General features: G+C 43.2%; 1 protein-coding gene across 6 annotated transcripts in view; it reads right to left on the bottom strand.

Moving 5' to 3' along the window:
• Nucleotides 1–509: 509 nt before the first annotated feature.
• Nucleotides 510–21,271, bottom strand: part of CDON (cell adhesion associated, oncogene regulated) — a 120,025-nt gene continuing 99,263 nt past the window's right edge. For 5 of the 6 annotated variants that reach the window (XM_044281999.1, XM_044281998.1, XM_044282000.1 and 2 more), the window contains 12 exons: nucleotides 18,699–18,943; nucleotides 18,444–18,618; nucleotides 17,370–17,498; nucleotides 15,128–15,328; nucleotides 14,867–15,048; nucleotides 14,659–14,788; nucleotides 14,399–14,521; nucleotides 13,923–14,147; nucleotides 11,217–11,485; nucleotides 11,044–11,123; nucleotides 6,360–6,583; nucleotides 510–5,252 (listed from right to left, as the gene is read on the bottom strand). In XM_044281999.1, coding sequence (XP_044137934.1) covers nucleotides 5,098–5,252; nucleotides 6,360–6,583; nucleotides 11,044–11,123; nucleotides 11,217–11,485; nucleotides 13,923–14,147; nucleotides 14,399–14,521; nucleotides 14,659–14,788; nucleotides 14,867–15,048; nucleotides 15,128–15,328; nucleotides 17,370–17,498; nucleotides 18,444–18,618; nucleotides 18,699–18,943 — 2,138 coding nt within the window. In that variant the 3' untranslated portion in view covers nucleotides 510–5,097. The remainder of the gene's footprint in view (nucleotides 5,253–6,359; nucleotides 6,584–11,043; nucleotides 11,124–11,216; nucleotides 11,486–13,922; nucleotides 14,148–14,398; nucleotides 14,522–14,658; nucleotides 14,789–14,866; nucleotides 15,049–15,127; nucleotides 15,329–17,369; nucleotides 17,499–18,443; nucleotides 18,619–18,698; nucleotides 18,944–21,271) is intronic. The other variant, XM_044282003.1, reaches the window with a different exon arrangement.

Below are 21,271 nucleotides of genomic sequence, written 5' to 3'. Positions count from 1 at the left end.
AAGTTAATGGGTCCGCGATCCGCTGCCGCTGCCCCACGGTCGGTGTTTGTGCATTGCTGCCCCCAGCACGGTCACGGGGCGCACACGTTCGTGTGCAGGAGGCCTAAGACAGACTTGGACATTAAGGTCATATTGCAAAGATAACCACCCTCTGTTTTCTATCACTGACCAGTTACTTACCTGCACATATGCTTAGAACGGAGCCCGCTAAGTGTTGGAGGGTGCACCACCCATGCAAATCCGCTCTCCATTTCTATGGGTCTTCCAAAAATAGCCAAGCGCTGGGTCGGCTATTTCCAAAAATCTCATAGAAGTGAATGGAACAGTCCTAGCTATATGCCCCCAATGTCCAAGATGGGAATACCCCTTTAATTCTCTTTTGATCTTTTTAAGACACTGCTGCACTTCCTTGGGTCATTTAAACATGAAAATATAGAGGATCGGCACATCGATGGATCATATAATTGCATAAACAGACACTGGACTTGTAAACAGAGACTGGGTTGTATATTAGGCATCTGTTTTTTTTTAATAACATTATATTACAATATAACCAAAAAGATAAAACCCTGGCAAAAAAAAAAAAAATACTACAACAGTTACAATTCTGTACAAATGAGAAAAGAATATTACAGCTTTTGTTTTTTTCTTAGGAAAATAAAGTAATTTTCTATGATAAGAAATAACACTTTATACTTTGCAGAAAAAAAAGAAAAGAAAAAAAGGCAGCAAGTTCTGAGCAGAGGTCCTAACGCCTGAGCGGTCTCCACGTATGTGATTTCTAGAGTATGTACATACAGGGGGGTTGGGGAGGACACCACTTTATAGACTGACAGCAAATGACAAACTTGTACAATCCCAGAAAGTGCTGTACGACAGGCACATGGAGAATACAGCGGCAACGGAGAGTCGCTCTGGTATTTGTGGAACTACAATTCCCAGAAGACCTGTTACATATGTGCTTAGTGGCATAAGATATAATGAAAGAATCACTAGCACAGACTCCGTACCCATGAACAATGCAGCCTTCAGCTCATTAGAGGATACAATCTGTTTAAAAGATTGACGTTTCAGCAAATAAATATTCTTTGTATAATGAAAAGTTAACAGGTTTTCAATATCTTTGCTTGGTGTCATTCAGTAGGAACTTTTTTGGTTTGCTCGAAGGGGATAATAATGTGTCCCAGTCATGTGGTCATCCCCTGGAAGTAAACTATAGGTCCACATGCTGCCAACTTTTTTCGGCTGTGAATCTGCTTGTATGATATGGATGCGGATTTCACCCCCTGCACAAAAACCGGATGCAACATGGACATCATCTGTATTTTTTGTGGATCTGCGTTTTGCGGACCACAAAATACATATGGTCATATGAATACACTAAAAACATAAAGGTGCAGGAAAACTCCAGAAAAAAACCTATAAGTAAAAGCACTCTTAAATGGCAACAAGCAGAAAACTTTGACAAATCGATATGGAAGGTATTTAGGAAAATTTCATAACTTTTCATTCATCATACAAAGAACAACAATTATTTGCTAAAAAAAAAAAATAATATATTACTTCATAAGTGGACATAGGTGACACAGGGCACCTCTGTAAAGCTGGATTTCAATGGGCACCTGAAAATTTCATTTGGTGCCATGTAAAGGCTAATTCACACAGTGTAGTCAGATCATGATACATTTTTTATTTAATTTTTGGTAAATCGTGGCAAAAAAAAACACTGATAGACTATATGTGGTGAATAAGCCCTAATACACACTTTTTGCTGCTAAGGACCACTGGTGTCCATTAAAATCAGTGGCTACCCATTGATTGCAGTTAATACCACGTAGTTTCTCTGGGGCTGGTTAGACTTTACCTTGAGTGACCTACAGTCGGATAAAAATGTTGTCCTACATGAATTCAATGGCACTGAAAATCACAAGAGTAAAAGTGCAGCATGGTGCATGTAGAAATAACTGCTAGCCGCACCATGGTATTATCAAGCCTCCATGATACCTAAACATAAAGTAATAATATATCCTAGGGCAATCTCTAGAAGTCTCGTCATCTCAGATACGTAATTTTAATTGTTAGTCCATTGGTTGACTACGGCCTAAATCTCAAGCTGCCGACCTCCTATTAATATATAACAACCATTGACGAGCCAGCCGGACTATTAGATACTTCTGTCATAAATAATAATACAATAAAACGGGACACTTAGAACAGCGTCATTATAATAAATTACATAAAAGCAGCCGCACAGAAGCTGCACAAAGAAAATTGCTGTGGCTTAATAGTCGGCTTGGGGTTAGGGAAGGGGAGTTTTTTTTCCCTCTAGGTTAATAGGATTTTCTGTGGAGAACACTCTATACAGTCTATATTGAAATACGCTAGTGGAAACACGTGCAAAAATAAAAAAAATTACCGGTATATACATAGGTACATGTCATAAATTAGGTACTCTCATTACAAACATGGGCACTGGATGTAGGCGGGAAATGCAACTGGCTTCTAGGTATGCTTTGGATCAAAGAGATGAGTACTGCAGACAATGCGTGGGATCTAGCCGTGTCCGCCGTCCAGAGAAGACCTGCAGGGTAGTGTGTTAGTAATTAGGTGAGAAAGAATCTGCTTAGGGCATATTGCACCCGTCCAGGCTGGAGGCCACTGCTGCTGCACAGGGTCAAGTATCCATATAATGTACGGTATACGCGACTTCCTGTCTTCGCTTGCCTTCCCAAAAAAAGGAACAATATGCTCAAAAGTCATTTACTTTCTACCAACAGAACAGGGCTTGTAGGAATAATCCAACTCCACTAAAAATTCAGCTAAAGGTATAGCCAATGCCAATGTTCTACTCTGACCAACATGACAAACAGAATGGTCCAGGTAGCTGAGATACATGGAGCTGTCGATAGGGTCAAAGTGCTTCACAAATTTAGGGTACCTGCACACAGTTCAGCTTTGTGTGCAGAAACTCTACATGAAATATACACCAAAACTGCACTATTTATAGCAGCTTTGGTGCATTTTTTGTATGTTTTTTGTTGTTGTGGCTGTGGATTTTCTGTTTGTCAACAACCCCATTGAAGTCTATGGAGAAAACAACTTAACAGAAAGTGCGGAAAAACAATTGACGTGCTGCAAGTTATATCAGCACTGAGGAAAAAAGAAAAATGCACACGAGATCTGTTTTTTTTTTTCGCACAACAACCTGTGCTGAAGAACACACGTAATCCACACCGTGTGACTTCACACTAATGCCTTTTTCACAAAAACGCCTACATTTTTTTCATGGGCATATTTGGTGTGTAAATGGTGACTTGGTCTGAATCTGATTGAAAGCGTTCTGATCTGCCAGGAATCTGATGTCACAATGACTGTAGCATGGAAACAGCATGTCAAAGGCAACTCCATTGTAGTAAGTACAAAGGTTTTATTTTAGGGTGATCAGATGAGAAAGGTTCTAGCTAAATAAAATATCTGTGGGTGTAAATGGCTAATTTCATAATCTTGTAAGATCAGTCTGATTAGTCACAAATAAACTTTTATGGGAGCTGTAGGCCAGTGGATGAAGCCTTCTGCTTCCGGCTCTCCCCACTATTGAGTTTCTGGTGCTGGTGGCTGCTGAAAACAGCTGACCAATGGGGGGTGAGTGGAAACTCCCTTTAAGCCTATCAGTAACACGGAGTAATAAGGTTGTCACCAGGAAGCACCCGTTTAGCAGGGTTCTGTTTTGTTAGTCATGAAAATCCTCTGTGACCCCCATGTTCCCTTCGTGTTACAGGCGAGCACATGAACAGCATTACAGCGTGAAGACCATCACACTTTATATCTCAGCTACTGAAATCCTTTTGCTTGTGTCAGCAAAGAAGTTGACAAAGAGTTGACATTAAACCAACATTTTTAAAAATCTGAGTGAAGTTCTGCTTTATTAGGATTGTTACTTGCAGAGTGGAGGCAGCCACCTAGACACTGCCAAAATCACTGATCCCGAGACTAGGTTGTACGCTTCATTCTAGGCTAATAAGACGCGGCCAACAAAGTGGCTGCCACTACCATTTATAAAACGGAATATGTTCGATTGGAACCATATATTTAACACTTCTTCATTTTCGCTCTACTGACATAGCCCACCATCATTGTGCCGCATTTTGGGTGATGAATATTATGATTTTTCCCATGTCAAAACACAGAAATAAAAAAATTACAAACAAAAAAAGTCTTCGGGAGCACATGTGGATAATCCATGCTGTATACACATCTGTACAGGATTAGGTCGCTACTGGTTATTAGAACAGTCAGTTTAGTGCATAAGTAATATTAAATAGATATCTTTATATAATTTAATCATATATAACACGGACAGAGTAAGAACTAAAGTGCTTCTCTCTGCCATTGACTCATACGCCATCCTGCGATACTCGGCCACGACAGTCTTACAATATATTCACAGGCTGAGAAATGATCGTATCGACACCATGATACCTGCAGAATGTTACAAACTCATCTTCTAGTACCATTCAACCTAGGACTAACAAGGGGGGCGGGGGGTTCTTAACGGCGAGATTTAAAATAAATCCGTCATGATTGGTTGCACCAAAAGTCATGTGACGGATTAGGAAGCAGGATTAAAAAAGTATGATATTAGTTCAATTAGCTATTTCCAGCAGAGGTCTACCTCGGAAGTAGTTCCTCACTTATGCCACGGTATAGGCATGCAGTGGTATACGTTGCCTATAAAACGTCACTGAAAAACATAAAAAATATATACTGTGCAGTATACATTTTTTTACTGTATGCCTAGAGTAAAGTGCAGCAGAATTGTATGTATATGCCTACTGGCCTGGCATATGTATCAAGAGCTTTTAAGGCATCTCTATTGCTGGCCACAACTTGGCTGTCTGCACTGAATGGAGAAGGTGGATGTCATTTGTACTGTGACCGGCGTTTGGCAGGTGGTACAGCATTGGTACATACAAGTAATTTACTCATCTTGATCAACCCAAACCACGACTACAATTTACATTGTAATAGGTGTTGTCTTGTCCACAGTCACGTGACGCTGGTCTTTATAAGAGAAAAGAACAGTACATATAGTTCTGTTCATTCTTCTGGCATTGGCAGCTGCTGATGAAGGTCGTTGGTTGAGTTTTCTAACGTCCGTGTTTTGTTCTCATCACAGTTATTTAGGACAATGGGGAGGACAGGAGGAGTTGGTGATCTGATGCATTCCTCTTTTGTACTGGAGCAACCATCACCTGTAAAAACGACATGGATAAGTTCACCTTATCTATTCATGGATCTCCATCCTCTAATTAACCACAACCTTTGCTGTCTTCAAAACAACCATGAGATCTTTTTTTTTTCTCAACGACATAAAAAAAAACACACAACCCCCCAAATCAGTGCACAAGCATAATCCAAATGACAAATGCATCTTTAAGATAGACTCAGCTCTAAGGAAGGCTATTCCCCAGCCCAAAATTATGCAGCAGGCGGTACTGAAGCAACTCCACAACTCAGAATAGACACAAGTGAACAACTGATACATATATAACTATACCCTACCTATATCATTCTTCTACTACTCTAATAAAACCCCTGATCGTCTACATATTCCCTAGACCTTATCAAATTTAAACAGGTTCTGTGCCTTTGGTATACTCCTTCCTTCAGTCAAACCATAAGATTCATACTATCTAAGAATTCAGATAGAAAGGGGGCTTCACAATCAAGCCAATGTCTGGCTATTAGTTTCTGAGCCTGGTAGATAATACGTTGAAATCAAAGTTCGACGTATTCAAGAAGGAAGCAGAATCCGATAAACTGAAAAAAATACATGTGATAAGACTAGACCCAAAAGCAACCAATAGATACAAATGACCAAAACATATGAAGAACATAATTGTGAATGCCTATGAGCTTCGCTAACAGAAAGCTGAGGAACAGCCGATATACATTGACATCCACTGATCTAAAGACCATGAGTGCACTACCTACCCATGAGACATCCTCTATCCTTCCAAATTGTGTTTTTCCTCTTTGTACACAACATTGACTTTCTCTGTCCACTACCAAACAGTGCAACCTTATTCATCCTGTCCCCCAGCTTTAGAACTTTTGTCCTCTACTTAAAAGCATGATCTTAGTAATCTACTCAACTGTGACACCTTCTCAATCTTCTATCCAACCATGAGAGCTTCTCTCCACTCTACTCAAAGTTGGATTTGTACTTTCTACTCTATGCTCTTCCGATTATCTACATGATTATGTCCATTCTCAAAGCCAAACTATTGAAGAAATTACTGGTACTCTAAGCTGCTACAGCTGTCCTGCAACTGACAGTGTCCCATTAATACAATTACCTTCATGAGACATGGCTTTAATCTCTTGCACCCCATCATGGTGTGTCGGCACATCCTCTTCTTTAAGGTCTCCCTCTAATTCTGGTGTACACTCAGGTTCTCCAGCTGTTAAGTTCATAGGCACCGACACAGAACTGAGTGGTTTACCTTCTTGGGCCACCTCTTGGTATGGAGCCCTGGCTGTGCCATTGCTGATGTAAGAGTCACTGATTTTGTTAAAACACCTGACAGAAGAGAAGAAATATATCATAGAGTACAGTCATCTGGCTGCTGTAATGACTGGTAGATGAGCAATGCATTCAAGGCAGAGCAGTGGTGTGTTCAGGCTTTAAATGTCATCTCGACCAAATGTGTCTGAAAATAAGACGAAGTCTTCAACGAAGAACACATTAAACAATAGGTATGGGCTGCTGGGATCTAGGTAGTGTGACATAAAAAAAAAAATTGGCTCCTCCTATACAGGCTACACCCAGTCTACAGGTACTGAGCTAATTGGTTTGTACCCCCAGCAGTATAAGAAGCACAAAGGAACAAATTACAGATATAAAATGAGAATAAAAAGTGAGAACATAGCCTAAAACAATGGAAGAGTGCTGAGGACTACAAGAGACATTGTTTTAGGAGTGCAAAAACTCTCTTTTCTCGTACATATCATTGGGAGACACGTGTCCTAAAGCAGTCCCAAGAGTGGAAACGAGATTGTTTCAGAGGACAGATGAGCCACCAGTTTCTGTGCAATAATGGTCATATTTAATGATGCAAAAGTATGCACCTGGTAGAAAAAGATGGAGTGGATGCACAACCAGGTAGGCCTGCACACCTGAAGGGGCCCGAATCTAATAGCTGTATCTTGGTCAGTGAACCACCTAGGAAGAGTGCTCTGAATTCTCTCCCTCTGTGCAATTGTACAGTATTTCTCAAATCTTTCTGAACAGATCAAGCAGGATATGATTTATGAAGGTCAGGATCCCCTCATATCAGCCTTCTGGAATGACAATAAGTAGGCCGGAGTGCATGAAGCAAAAGGTGACCGAAGAAAGATGTAGAAGCTTATCTAGCAACTACGTTATGTTATCAACCCTGTTCGCTAGGATGAGAAGAACAGAACTATGGCAACATATCCCTTACTGCAGTACTGAAGGTGGAAATGGTGTGCATTAGGAAGGAAGGTACTGGATGCAGAAACACCTTATCCTGGGGAGCAACTAGAGAGCAGCCAAGTTAGGCTAGTTTCACACTAGCGTTCGGCTGTCCGCTCGTGAGCTCCGTTTGAAGGGGCTCACGAGCGGACCCGAACGCTTCCGTCCAGCCCTGATGCAGTCTGAATGGATGCGGATCCGCTCAGACTGCATCAGTCTGGCGGCGTTCAGCCTCCGCTCCGCTCAGCAGGCGGACACCTGAACGCTGCTTGCAGCATTCGAGTGTCCGCCTGGCCGTGCGGAGGCGTGCGGATCCGTCCAGACTTACAATGTAAGTCAATGGGGACGGATCCGTTTGAAGATGCCACAATATGGCTCAATCTTCAAGCGGATCCGTCCCCCATTGACTTTCAATGTAAAAGTCTGGACGGATCCGCTCAGGCTAATTTCACACTTAGCTTTTTTTTGCAAATATAATGCAGACGGATCCGTCTGCATTATTATGATCGGATCCGTTCAGAACGGATCCGATCGAACGCTAGTGTGAAAGTAGCCTTAGATGAAAGGGAGCTGAGGAAGATGGAGAAAAGTAAAAATAAAATAAATAATAATAATAATAATAAAACTTGGTTCTGGCTCTGTGCATGGATGGGAGTCATGACAGCCGCAATGACATCCAGCTTGGGGTAACGGAGTTTAGTCATTGGCTACAGTGGCACATATTCTGGAAGTTTACACCAAGACTTATGTACAAGGCTGCAAGTTGACAAATAGAGAAGTCAACTATATTTCTGGTTTACCTTTATGATTCTTGCCAGGGTGCTTCTATTTCCTGGCTTGGACCTCAATGAACTCAGAAAGTTTACTGAAGCATTTGTAGGAATGCTATGTGTGTTTGAAAGTGACCTTCATTTGAGAAGGTAGGCCCTCCAGGTGATGCGTGGACAGCTAAGATATGTCTGTCCATATGGCTTCCATCAAAGATGGATGGTCTGGGTTTGACTCAGATCAGAATTCAAGAGTGAATCCTCACCGAAGAACATAGGAGCAACAGGAGAACAGAAATAAGGAAACCTGAGAGATGTTTTCAGGCTCATAAGGACCCTTGACAGACACCAGGGAGGTGGATCTCTGGAGGGGTAACAGGAACTGCCAAGTGTTGGCCACAGGCAAGTATAAGCCTCTGATAAATCTTGGTGTGGGTAGGGTCTGCAACATACTGTAAGGGGTGTATTAGAGGGGCAGATTTTCTGCCCAATGATCACTAACAAGTGTTTGTATGAACGCTCCCTTAGTGATCATCTTGCAGTGTAATACTGCTGCCAATTGCAAATGCTTGTTTATCACGCAATCCATAGCTTTCAGCATTTTGAAAAAAAATCTGGATTTGCCGCCGGCAGATCGTGCTATCTAATAGCAATCTGCGCCAGCCTACCACTGTACAGCATGGGGACGAGCAATGGCATAGCGATCACTCCTCCCCATGTTGCTGAAGAGATCACTGCATGTAATAGTACCGGTCTCCTCAGCAAGCGAGCAGGCGATTGCCGCGAGGGAACACTTCCCTCCGGGCAATCATCTGCGTGATCGGGGGGTCTAATATACCCTTAACAGGGAGAGAACCCAGATGGAGAAAAAACACTGGGTTGAGGGTGTTTTCTTCCATCACAATGGTTTTTACCCTAACTCAGACTCACCCTAAGGCCCTATTCACACGTCCGCAATTTTAAACGGAATTGCGGACCCAATCATTTCTATGGGGCCGCACGATGTGCGGCCCGGCTCTGGAAATGCGGACCTGCACATCCGGGTCCGCATTTCCGTTCCCCAAAAAAATAGAACATGTCCTATTCTTGTCCGCAATTGCAGACAAGAATAGGCATATTCTATTAGTGCCGGCGATGTGCGGTCCGCAAAATGTGGACCGCACATTGCCATGTCCGTTTTTTTGCGGGTGCAGCAATACTCCCCAAAAGAGAAGGAACCAGAGAAAGGAAGGTTTCTATTCTCCCGATCTGTGAAGTGAGAGAAATTGGGTTTACAGAGATCGTGCTGAGGCCCCATCAAATAGGGTCATGTGAGGAGATTAAAAAAACTTCAAGGAACCAGAGCACAAACGCCCTAGAAGGGGAGCCACTACCAGAGTGCATAAGAAACAAAGAGTTTTACGGATAACTTGAGGCCTAGTTCCAGGACTTGACGACATGCACAAACTATGCCGCAAAAATAAGGGGAATGAGTCCTTCAAGTTTGTCCCGCTAAAGCATTATCTACTTGGGGTGAAGCTACAGGAACTGTAAGCTACAGCAAAAACCTGGAAAGGAGGATATGGAGCCATAGCAAGAGATGGAGTAAAGTCCCAAAAAAAGAAAGGGAGACATACATCCCGATGATGCTGTCTGCATATAGCTGGTCTTGAGGCCTCAATGCAACACGCAACACTCCACACTCCAGACCACTGTCTTCATCGCTGCAGGTAAACAGGGCAGCCAGAATTAGCAGCCTATTCTTGATTAAAGTCTGACCACAGAGAGACTGTGCGACTTAGTCGGCACTACTCTGTTGCCTCGTTGTTTGGGAAGGAGGAAGGGGGTGGAAAAAGAGAAAAACAAACTAAACACAGAGGCAGAGCTATGTCTGCCTCCTACTAACATGAAGGTAAAACCGATTAGCTCGTTGCCTGTTGGCTGAGTATAGCCCACGTAGGAGTCTTCTAGTGACAGCAGCCTATACCCATGGCTTCCAGTGTCCCCCAAATATAAGTATAGGAAATGTGGCAACATGGTCATCAATATGATTAATTGATGCGCAACATAACCTTCACCCCCAACCTTACCGCAAACCCAAATCTAAACTCCGAACACAAGACCTAACACTAATTCCAACCTGAAAACCAGTTGTAACCCCAGTACTAACAATAGTTCTACTCCAATGGTATTCCCTTAAAAGGGCTATTCCCATCTTAGACATTGGGGGGAATATTCCTAGGATATGCCCCCAATGTATGATAGATGCAGGGTCCCATGTGCAGCTGTCCTCCATTTATTTTTATGGGAGCGCAAATTTTTGCACTCCAATAGGAATGAATGGAGGGCAGCCACGCATGCGCAGTGTGTCCTACAGAACTTTGTGGGCTCTGTTCTAAGTATAAGTGCAGGTTCCAGAGGTGGGACCCGCACCTATCAGACAACGGGGGCATATCACTATGCCTCCAATGTCCGAGACGGGAATACCCCTTTAATGCTAGCCCCATTAATCCACATGGATGGTCTAATCTGATTTATATACCAGTCTGTGCTTTTCCCAACTACTATAAAACATAAGTGATATATTAAGTCAAGACTCAGGATGTCAACCATTAATATCCTAATCAATGAAAGAACCAAGTACCTTAGTGGCACCTATGTGCTATATACAAGGTGGAGTGGGGATATTGTTGTGAAATGGCAAATCGTCTTCTAGTCAGTGCTGTTTATTGGTTACTCAAATGCTAATTTGAAGTAAAAGATATAAAATATGTAGTATGTGGTGTCACAGTAACCGACCTGTTATTGTTGCAGCAGTTTCTGCATTTTTGACACTCTGATGGGTCCACCTGGGGTACAGATGAATAAATAACACCGCCCTGGAATACAAAATAGAACCAACGTCATTGCCTGTATAGACATATAAAGTTATGCCATGTTTAATAGATAGGTCCATATAACACTAGACGTACATTGGAGGTACTGTGTGGGAAGTGCTCATAGTCAGGACAAGATTTAAGAGAATTCAGACAGTTAGGATATAGTTCTCCATTTATGATGCCGTTCATTCCATTATGGACGTTATGATGCATGTGGGGGCAGCCATTGGTGATGGTTCCATTTCCCATATATCCTCCATGAATGTTTCCGTTGATCAGGCTCGTTCCTGGTAAGGTAGTATATTCAATCATTTGACCATTGAGATCTGACCCTTGGTAGAGGTATCCAGGAGGCTCAAATTCTATGGAAAGATGAAGTCCAATAGGCATATGAGTAACAATATGAAACAATCTGGTTATTACATACATGTAGTGTTCTAGTTCTCACTCCACAACTGAAGTGTAGTAGGGATCGTTAAAGCATATGTGTAATTGCAGCTTTTTCTCTCATTCACTTGAATAGAATAGGAAGCTGTAATTACACTGTGCTGCTGCTACAAGCTAGATGGAATGCAGGTAAACACTAAAGAGGACGCAGCGCTTTCACGAGTCCGCAGCCTCTACCGACAGCTCATTGGTGGAGGTTCCAGGAGTTAGACCCTGCCAATCTGATACTGATGACCTATTCGGGGGATAGATCTTTAATATTTGACATTAGTGATGAGCGAAGCGAGCTTCAGATCCTAGATCCAAAGTTGCTTCGCTCAAAACTTCAGATTAATGCTGTAAGGAGATCAGTCAAAAACGAAGCAGCGTTCAGATCCAAGTTTTAAGGTGTTTTTTTTTTTTCACTTTAAAGATCAAGTGCCGAAGTCTCGCTAGACTTTGCGAATAACTGACTTCGCCTCATCAAAGGCCGTACATTTTAATGCTGTACCGAGCCAGGTCTCCATACAGCATTAATACAAAGTTTTGAGCGAAGCAACTTTGGATCTAGGATCTGAAGCTCGCTTCGCTCATCAATATCTGAAATTGCACAACCCCTTTAAATATATCTTCTACTGTTCCCGAGATACAGCCTGGATTAATCCCCAGTGCTGCACTCACTATTCTGCTGGTGTGTTCGCAGTTTAAATACGTTAATTATCTTGTACTAATCTTGAATTACAGCCTGTTTATACTTCAGAGTAGAGATGTTTGAATTTCTTGAAATTCCTTTAGTCTCCTATTTGCTCAAAAAATTGTTGGGTCAGAATCATTTTGACCCAAATCAAATATACTCCAGTTGACCTGAAAATTGGTATGTAACACACTCTAAGGCCTCTTTCACACGGGCGTCATGGTTTTTGGCCGGATAAGATGCGGGTGCGTTGCGGGAAAATGTGCGATTTTTCCGCGCGAGTGCAAAACATTTTAATGGATTTTGCACGCGCGTGAAAAAAAAAAAATCGGCATGTTTGGTATCCATCCCAAACTTCTTTACAGAAGTTCGGGTTAGGTGTTGTGTAGATTTTATTATTTTCCCTTATAACATGGTTATAAGGGAAAATAATAGCACTTTTAATACATAATGTATAGTACAATAGGGCTGGAGGGGTTAAAAATTTTTTATTTTTTATTTAACTCACCTTAATCCACTTGTTCACACAGCCCGGCTTCTCTTCTTTCTTCAGGACCTGGGTAAAGGACCTTTGATGACATCACTGTGCTCATCACACGATTCATCACCATGGTGATGGATCATGTGACGGACCATGTGATGAGCGCAGAGACATCGCCACAGGTCCTTTTCCTCCTGCACAGCAAAGATGAAGACAGAAGAGAAGACGGGCTGTGCGAACAAGTGGATTAAGGTGAGTTAAATTTTTTTTCTTTTTTTTAACCCCTCCAGCCCTATTTTACTAAGCATTCTGTATTATGAATGCTATTATTTTCCCTTATAACCATGTTATAAGGGAAAATAATAATGATCGGGTCCCCATCCCGATCGTCTCCTAGCAACCGTGAGTGAAAATCGCACTGTATCCGCACTTGCTTGCGATTTTCACGCAGCCCCATTCACTTCTATGGGGCCTGCTTTGCGTGAAAAACACAGAATATAGAACATGCTGAGATTTTCACGCAACGCACAAGTGATGCGTGAAAATCACTGCTCATGTGCACAGCCCCATAGAAATGAATGGGTCCGGATTCAGTGCGGGTGCAATGCGTTCACCTCACGCATTGCACCCGTGTGGAAATCTCGCCCATGTGAAAGGGGCCTAAGGCTTTTTAGGACTCATATTTTTCTCTCAAAAGACAGAGAAAAATCTAAGTCCTAGAAGACCAGAGAGGGAGAAAACCCATGTGTAATACTTCTCGGAGTGAGGTGATTTTCTCTTGGGGCATTCAGTACTCTTGTCCTTCTGGAAGGAGAAATGGCTTGCACAGCTCACTCAGATACATATTACATGTGGGTTTCTCTCTTTTGGGTTAATTAGAATCCATGTTTTGGGAGAAATTCGGGGGCAAATTCTAAATCTGCAAAATCCAATTGCTCATCTTTAAATCTGAGCTACACTCACTATTTTCTGTTAAGACAAAATGTCTATTTCTTCACTCTGAATTGTCAGCAAAATCTGCCTTGACAGGCCAAGCCGAACTGTCATCTCCCCTGACTTCTGGGAAGACAGACACTGTACAGTCATTTGCTGTTGAAATATCTGCCCCCATACCTATGAAAGTATAAACTGTCTCCAACGTTTCCATGAGTAGTTACTAAGCTCCGAGACTGAATTCTCCCTGGCTGTATTTACTTACTGTGCAGGAGGCTCTGCTGCCGGTGTTTCAGGAGACATATAGCAATGAAAACCATCAGGATCAGGACCATCCCACCTAAAACACAGCCCACAATCACATAGAGCATGTCTCCGCTCCGTGCCGGTGTACTGGAGGAGCTGGAGCTGCCCATTTCAACTCGCTTTACGACAGCTGGTGTACTGAGCTCCAACACCGGGTACTCCGAGGCCCCAGGGCTCCTGCGCGCTGTAAAGCAAAACAAAGCTACATGTAGGTGCAAGTTATAGACTGACATTAGACACATAGAATCTGCCGTTGTCTCGACCCCTTCAACCATAAGTGTTCATGCATCGTTGTCTTGACCCCTTCCCCCAATTGTCCATTTATCATTGTTTCGTCCCTCCAAATGTCTGTGCGTCATTGTCCTATCCCCCCAAATGTCAGTGTCATCGTCCTGCCACCAGGTGTTATAGTGGTTTAGCACATTTTGCTCTTACCTTTAGTCTCACACATCATGACATTGCTATAGTCGCTTGCACCCCGCTCATTGAAGCATTGCATTTTGATATCATAAGAGGTCTCGGGCTGCAGGTGACTTATCAGGTGTCGCTGCTTTGTGCCTGTTATTGAGGGAAAAAAATGATCACATTTCCAATTTGTTCCACCTCTATTTTATTCAGAATCTTATTTACGGTATATATCAACCGTATATCTCTATACTAGAAGAATCATCTCTCTCTGAACAAGCTATACATACCCCTCAACTGACCCCACAGCTCACCTTCCACGACCTCCCTCTTGTAGTCGCTGTCATTGTCGCTGTCGGTGGGGCGGTAGTAGATGTAGAATCCTTGGATGGGGGTGTTGTTGTTGTTTGCTGGGGTGTACTACAATAAGAAGAGAATTGTAAGACATCCCATATGTATCATGAGAGAAAGAAGAAGAAGAAGTGGAGAGGCACTCACAGTCCACTTCAGCATGATTTGTGTGTCCGTCACTGCCTCCGTGTGGTCAATATGAGGGCCAATGATCAAGGGGTTGGGGAGGCGACTGATGTATCCGGGTACTTGATAAGGTCGGGATACTGTACTGCGCCGACTCTCCCCATATGTATTAATGGCAATTACCCGGAATTTATACACCGCTCCTGTAAAGAAGAGTAAGTACACTCAGCAGGCTGCAACACAAGCCCAGGTGGTCATGGGTACTGGCAGGTCTTATTATACCTGGCTCTAGGCTGGAGACCTCCACAGACAGCTTAGATGGGTGAATGTTGTCTGCAGCCGTCATCCAGGGCCTCCCTGCTTTCTTATATTCCACCTTGAAGGAGGTTATTGGGGAGCCTCCATTTGCTCTTGGGATCCATGTCACAAATACAGAGCTCTCAGATGCAATAAAGATGGTTGGACGGTCAGGGGCTTCAGGAACTAAGGTAGATATGAATACAATGCAATTAAGAACAATGAATGCAGAACAAATAATAATACATTAACATCACCAGCTCCACTACTTCTGCTGCGTTGCCAACCACACTGCTCCACTGTGAAACCTACCACAATTCCACCTCTGCTGCATCACCAAGTTTAAAAATATATTAATAAAATTTATGAATTAATACATGCATCCCCATGTAAGTCAGGGTGCGAAATAAGTTCACATAGAAGATTTTGTCTCTTCCGGTATCCCACTGCAGAAATCACTGCGCTCTGCTGTGGTTTCTGCCCTGGGTTTTCATGCAGGACCAGCTGTAGGGTTAGCTCCATTGAATGAAGCTAAATCACAAGCAGGCTCCCGCGGCAGCTTTGCGCCGTAACCGCTCCAAGGATGGACCTGTACATTCTTGAGGCGGTCTGGAAAACTGCATGGAAAAACCCTCGGCCCCATGACCTGCAGTATGCCCTCCCATTGAGAATAATGAGAGGTGGTTTCAGCAGAGATTTGGCCTGGTTTTCGGCACAGAATAAACGCTAAAACCCAAGCCCAAAATCCTCCGTCTGAACCTACCCTAAGACGGCAATGAAGCATTTATTAAGGCCACAAAGATGAAGGGATTGGGACTGTACAGGGTTAGTGACGGGGGAAGTGATGAATATGGTGGTCATCTCGTCCATCACAGCAGATACTTACACAGCACAATTCCCTTGGACAAAGAGAGCAGAAAAAGGCAGGAAACAAAGAGAAGAATTAGTAAGGAAAGGAGAGGGTTAATGAGGACCTGTCACCTCTCCTGACATGTCTGTTGACATGGAAAATATATTCTTATGACTATGTTGTGGCATTCCTTAAAGGGGTTATCCCATCTTAGACAATGGGGGAATATCACTAGGATATGCCCCCATTGTCTGATAGGTGCGGGTCCCACCTCTGGGACCCGCACCTACAAGGAGAACAGAGCCGGGGAAAGTTGTGGCCACCAGGTGCAGCTCCCCGCCTCTCCCACTGAAGTGAATGTGAGCGCACCGCTCCCATTTATTTCTATGGAGCCGACGGAAATAGAAATGAATGGAGGGTGGCTGCGCATGCGCAGTGCGCTCACCTCAACTTTCTCCGCTCCATTCTCCTTGTATCAGACAATGGGAGCATATCCTAGCGATATGCCCCTATTGTCTAAGATGGGATAACCCCTTTAATTACTCCTGCTAGATGTTATGAACAAATTACCAGCAGTTTGCAATGAAGGTCCAGATGGGCGATACCAGTTGGAGGGATGTGTTCTTGTACAGTCAGACACTATTTTATCAGTGCTGCCAATGTCAGACTGTGCAGGTATATACACCCAACTGGTAACACCCGTCTGGACTTTCATTGTAAACGGCTGGTATTTCATTAATAACTTCTAGCAGGAGTAATCTAGGAATGGCACAACATATAGTCATAAGAATAGATGTCGCAGAATTGTTATTACATGGGGAGTGCAAGTGGTTACTAAATCAGATGTGTCAGGAGAGGCGACAGGTCCTCTTTAAAAACAAATATCACATCAGGAACAAACCCCCCATCTTGATTCAGTGCATTACTGTGAAAAGTTTAAGGTTAACACAATTGATGTCGTGAATATCAGCCATTTCAGAGTAGAGCCTGTTATCAGTCTGGAGAGTGGATAAAGGGTGTATTAGACGGGCAGATTTTCTGCCAGATGATCCCTGATAAGCGTTCTTAGCAATCATCTTGCAGGGTAATACTGCAGCTGATTGTGCGACGGACAAGCAAACACTTGTTCAACGTGCAATTCAGATCTTTCAGCAAGGTGAAAGATTAGGATTTGCCGGCGGCAGGTTGTGCTGTCTAATAGTGATCTGCCGCCAACAAACCACTGTACAGCATGGGGACGAGCGGTGGTATAGCGAACGCTCCTCCCCATGTTGTGAAGGAGAACTCTGCATGTAATCATCTGTGTGATAACCTTTAGAGGGGAATACCATCTACTGATCTCTAGGGTTCCAGTGACGTAGCCGTGAACAGACATACCACTGCTGTGTCGGAAGGAGTCATGAACCAGCCCAAAGTTGGAGTTGAAGTTTTCCTGCAGAATGTCTTGATGACGTCTGCCAATTGGAGGGGAAGGAGCCTGTGTGTTCTTGGAAGACGAGCTCTTCTCTGCTCAAAAGAAGAAAAATGTCAAGGAATCACGCTGAAAGAAGCTTGCACCAAAATTATACATTAGCTCAGGGCTGGCCAACCTGCGGCCCTCCAGCTGCGGCTCTCCAGCATGCCTGAACAGCCTACAACTATCAGCCTTCAGCAGAGCATGGTGGGAATTGTAGTTTTACAACAGCTGGAGAGCCGCAGGTTGGCCAGCCCTGCATTAGCTGATATGTCTAAATGGCCAGACATTCACAATTCTACAAGTTTTTATTGGAAGCAGTCAGCAGTTAGGTGGCAGACTTCCCCCTAACAGTTTAGCCAAATTTCAATTCAACTGCTCAGATGACAGTACAGCACCTGGTGTAAAGACAACATTTCCCAGAATACAAATTACCACAACAAGTTCTGCACAGCTCCTGAACAAGCAGGAAATGATGGGAGATTTCAGCTCTGTAGCCCACACAATAGTGAGTGCACCAATGGAGTATAGGACAGGATGCAACTTCAGATTAGTATACAATAAGTAGTGTAAACTATGTACACAATAACTTTAGCGTGAGTGTACTGAGTACAGCTCTGGAGTATAGTACAGAATGTAACTTCAGATCAGTATAGAATAAGTAATGAAATGTATGTACACAGTGACATCAGCGGGAGTGTAGTGAGTGCAGCTCTGGAATATAATGCAAGCTGTATGTAACTCAGGATCAGTACGGGATAAGTAATGTTTGTAAATAGTGACTCCATCAGCAGAATAGAGAGTACAGCTCTGGATTATAATACAGGAGAGTAATATAATGTATGTATACAGTGACTCCACCAGCAGAACAGTGAGTGCTGCTCTGAAGTATAATACAGGATATAACTCAGGTTCAGTACGGGATAAGTAATATATGTACATAGTGACTCCACCAGCAGAATAGTATAATACAGCATGTAACTCAGGATAAGGCTCACCTTTGCTTGTTCGGAAGGTCAGCATAGCTGGTTGTCCCTCGCCTGCTGCATTTCTGGCCACCATCAGCACCTCATATAGGCTGGAAGGTTCCAGTTCTGAGAGAGAGAACTCGTTCTCGCTGGCTGGCACCCGTATGGAATGCCAAGATCCCGCCACATTTCCATCATCATCCAACTATAGAGGTGAAAGATAATTTTACAATTTGCTGGATAACTATTCAGGACATCCTACTGATGCTTAAAGTATAATGTTACCTTTCGATAGCGCACAAAGTATGCATTTATTGGTAGACCGCCATCCCGCCCCGATCGCCACACCAAGAAATAGGTGTCCGGCTTGGTGGCCTGTGGTGGACTGAGGATGATGGGAGCGTCAGGTAACATGGCAACATTAACAGGCTTTTCTGTGGGGACAGCGCTGGTAGGGATGGCATCTTCGGATCTTGACCCTCCTGGTGTCACCGGGAGTACCGACCGTATCGTGCTCATATCATAGGGAACTAAATGAATAAAGGCAACAAATCAAATACATTCCACTCATTACCATATACAGCACATAAGTCAATGTAAACCCTTTCAACAATATGGTGGCTATTACAGATGTCACAAGGGTCACCACCCAGTGACTGGAAATGGGAGTGAGACATGCATCAAAGCGTAATTAGGCAGTCATGCCATTCAGGAATGTAGGAAAGCTGGGTGACATCAATAATGGTGGTGTTGTCACCCAACTGTCCTAGTGTACTGAAAGGCAAATATTCTTCACATGAGCCAGGGATATAGTGTTTTCTTCCTAGGCACATTTGCAATGCAGAAGTCTGCGGAATTTTGGTGACAATCTCAGTGGAAGCTGTAATGGCGGCCGTATTGGAGGTCACACTGCTGTCCTAGAGCTTGAAATGCAAATTGTGCCATGCTGGTCATCACCCAGCTAACCCAGAGTCCTGAAAAGCAAGTCAGCCCAGTGGTGCATAGGACCAGAGTATTTAATATTGCCTAACTAGGCAGTTATTTTATTCAAGAGTCTAGGGAAACTGGATGACAACCAGTAAGGGATAGGTAATGGTGGCCATATTGGTTGTCACCTAGTGTCTCAGAGTTTTGAAAGACAATTGTGCCTGGAGATACATAGCACATTGGCAATGTCATAATGTGGGCAGCATGGATATTACTCAGCTTTCCCAGTTAAAGGAGACGGGGGTGTACACAGATCTCATGGGGTCATATAGCAAAACATATTAAGACCCCCCTGCACCTAGTTTCCTACTGTAGATCACTCCCAGGCAATGCAGACCATGCGCCCGACATTTCTGACAAATTGACTTTTTTAATCAAGTGGAAAAACTTTTAATTACATACAAATTGTAATAAAAATTAAAAAGTTGCCTTTAGCCTCACCCAGTTTATGTTGGAAATAGTGGAACAGGTGCTTCAAATATATGGCGCTCATTCTGACCACCATATTTGTCAATAAATTTACACCAGAAAACTGGCAAAAATACGTTGACAAATCTCCTGCTTTTTTTCTTCTATTACAAAGCTAGCTGGCTGCCTGCAGCCACCACTAGGGGGAGCTCAGTGAATAAGAATGATTACAGCTACCATGAAAGTTGTAAAAATCTCTTTGCATTGAGCTCCCCCTAGTGGTGACTGTGTGAAAATGCTGTGTTTTCGCATAGGAAAGAGAAGAGCAAGTTCCATGCCGACCCCTTCACCCTCTGGGCCCCATAGCATTCGTGTGGTCTGCCTCTACTGAGGGTACGCCACTGACAGGAGATTTCAGCTCTGTAACCCACAGAATAGTGAGTGCAGCTCTGAAGTATAGTACAGGAGATGTCACTGAGGAACAGCTGTATACAATTTTTGGTAACCTGAGGATAACACACGGGTTGGCATTAACTGATTTTCGTGGTGTGGGCGTGTGTCTGTACAATTCTAGCTGAGCACATATCGGCTATTCATACACACGTACAAAGCGCAGTTTATTTTTCTTAGAAACCTAGTGCACACAAATAAGGCAACTGCCATGAATCACATCTGCAGACGGAAACTAGTGGTAATAGTTTCCCAGCATTGGCCGCCTGCAAGGCCGTGAAAATACCATTAGCAAACAGAGGGGCCAGTATGAGACGCTATATAAAAAGCGCCTAAAACGTTCAACTTTTCCACACTGGGTTTCAACAACCGAGGTTGCTGGAGGATCCACACATGAAGGTCTCATTGTTATGTGGCCCAACTCGTACGAATCCTGACAAGTGGGACAGCGAGATACTGAGAAATAAAGGCACCAGACATACTATACAGGACGTAATCCCCAACCTGATGCAAGACAACAGTAGGGGGCGTAATACGGTTCTAACCAAACCCCACCAGTTACATCTTCAATGGAAACTCCTTCTAGGGGGCCTGAAATGCTGTGTATGATATCTTAGGTCTGTGGTCCACTTTATAAGGCAAAGAGGCCTTTAGGGTCACTCACACATCAAGGAACAAGGTCAAATATAACTTACAGTGAGGGACAGAAGTATTTGAACACCCTGCTATTTTGCAAGTTCTTCCACTTAGAAATCATGGAGAGGTGGGAAATTCACTTGTAGGTGCATTCCCACTCCGAGACAGAATTAAAAAATAATAATCTGGAAATCATATTTTATGATTTTTTAATAATTTATTTGTCCTGCACTGCTGAACATAAGTATTTGAACACCTGAGAAAATCTGTGTTAATATTTGGTACAGAAGCCTTTCTTTGCAATTAGAGCTCAAACATTTCCTGTAGTTCTTGACCAGGTTTGCACACACTGCAACAGGGATTTTGGCCCACTCCTC

Source organism: Bufo gargarizans, chromosome 2 (genome assembly GCF_014858855.1).
Source record: "Bufo gargarizans isolate SCDJY-AF-19 chromosome 2, ASM1485885v1, whole genome shotgun sequence".
In the NCBI taxonomy this organism is placed as follows: Eukaryota; Metazoa; Chordata; class Amphibia; order Anura; family Bufonidae; genus Bufo; species Bufo gargarizans.
This window is presented reverse-complemented; position numbering and strand designations above follow the sequence as displayed.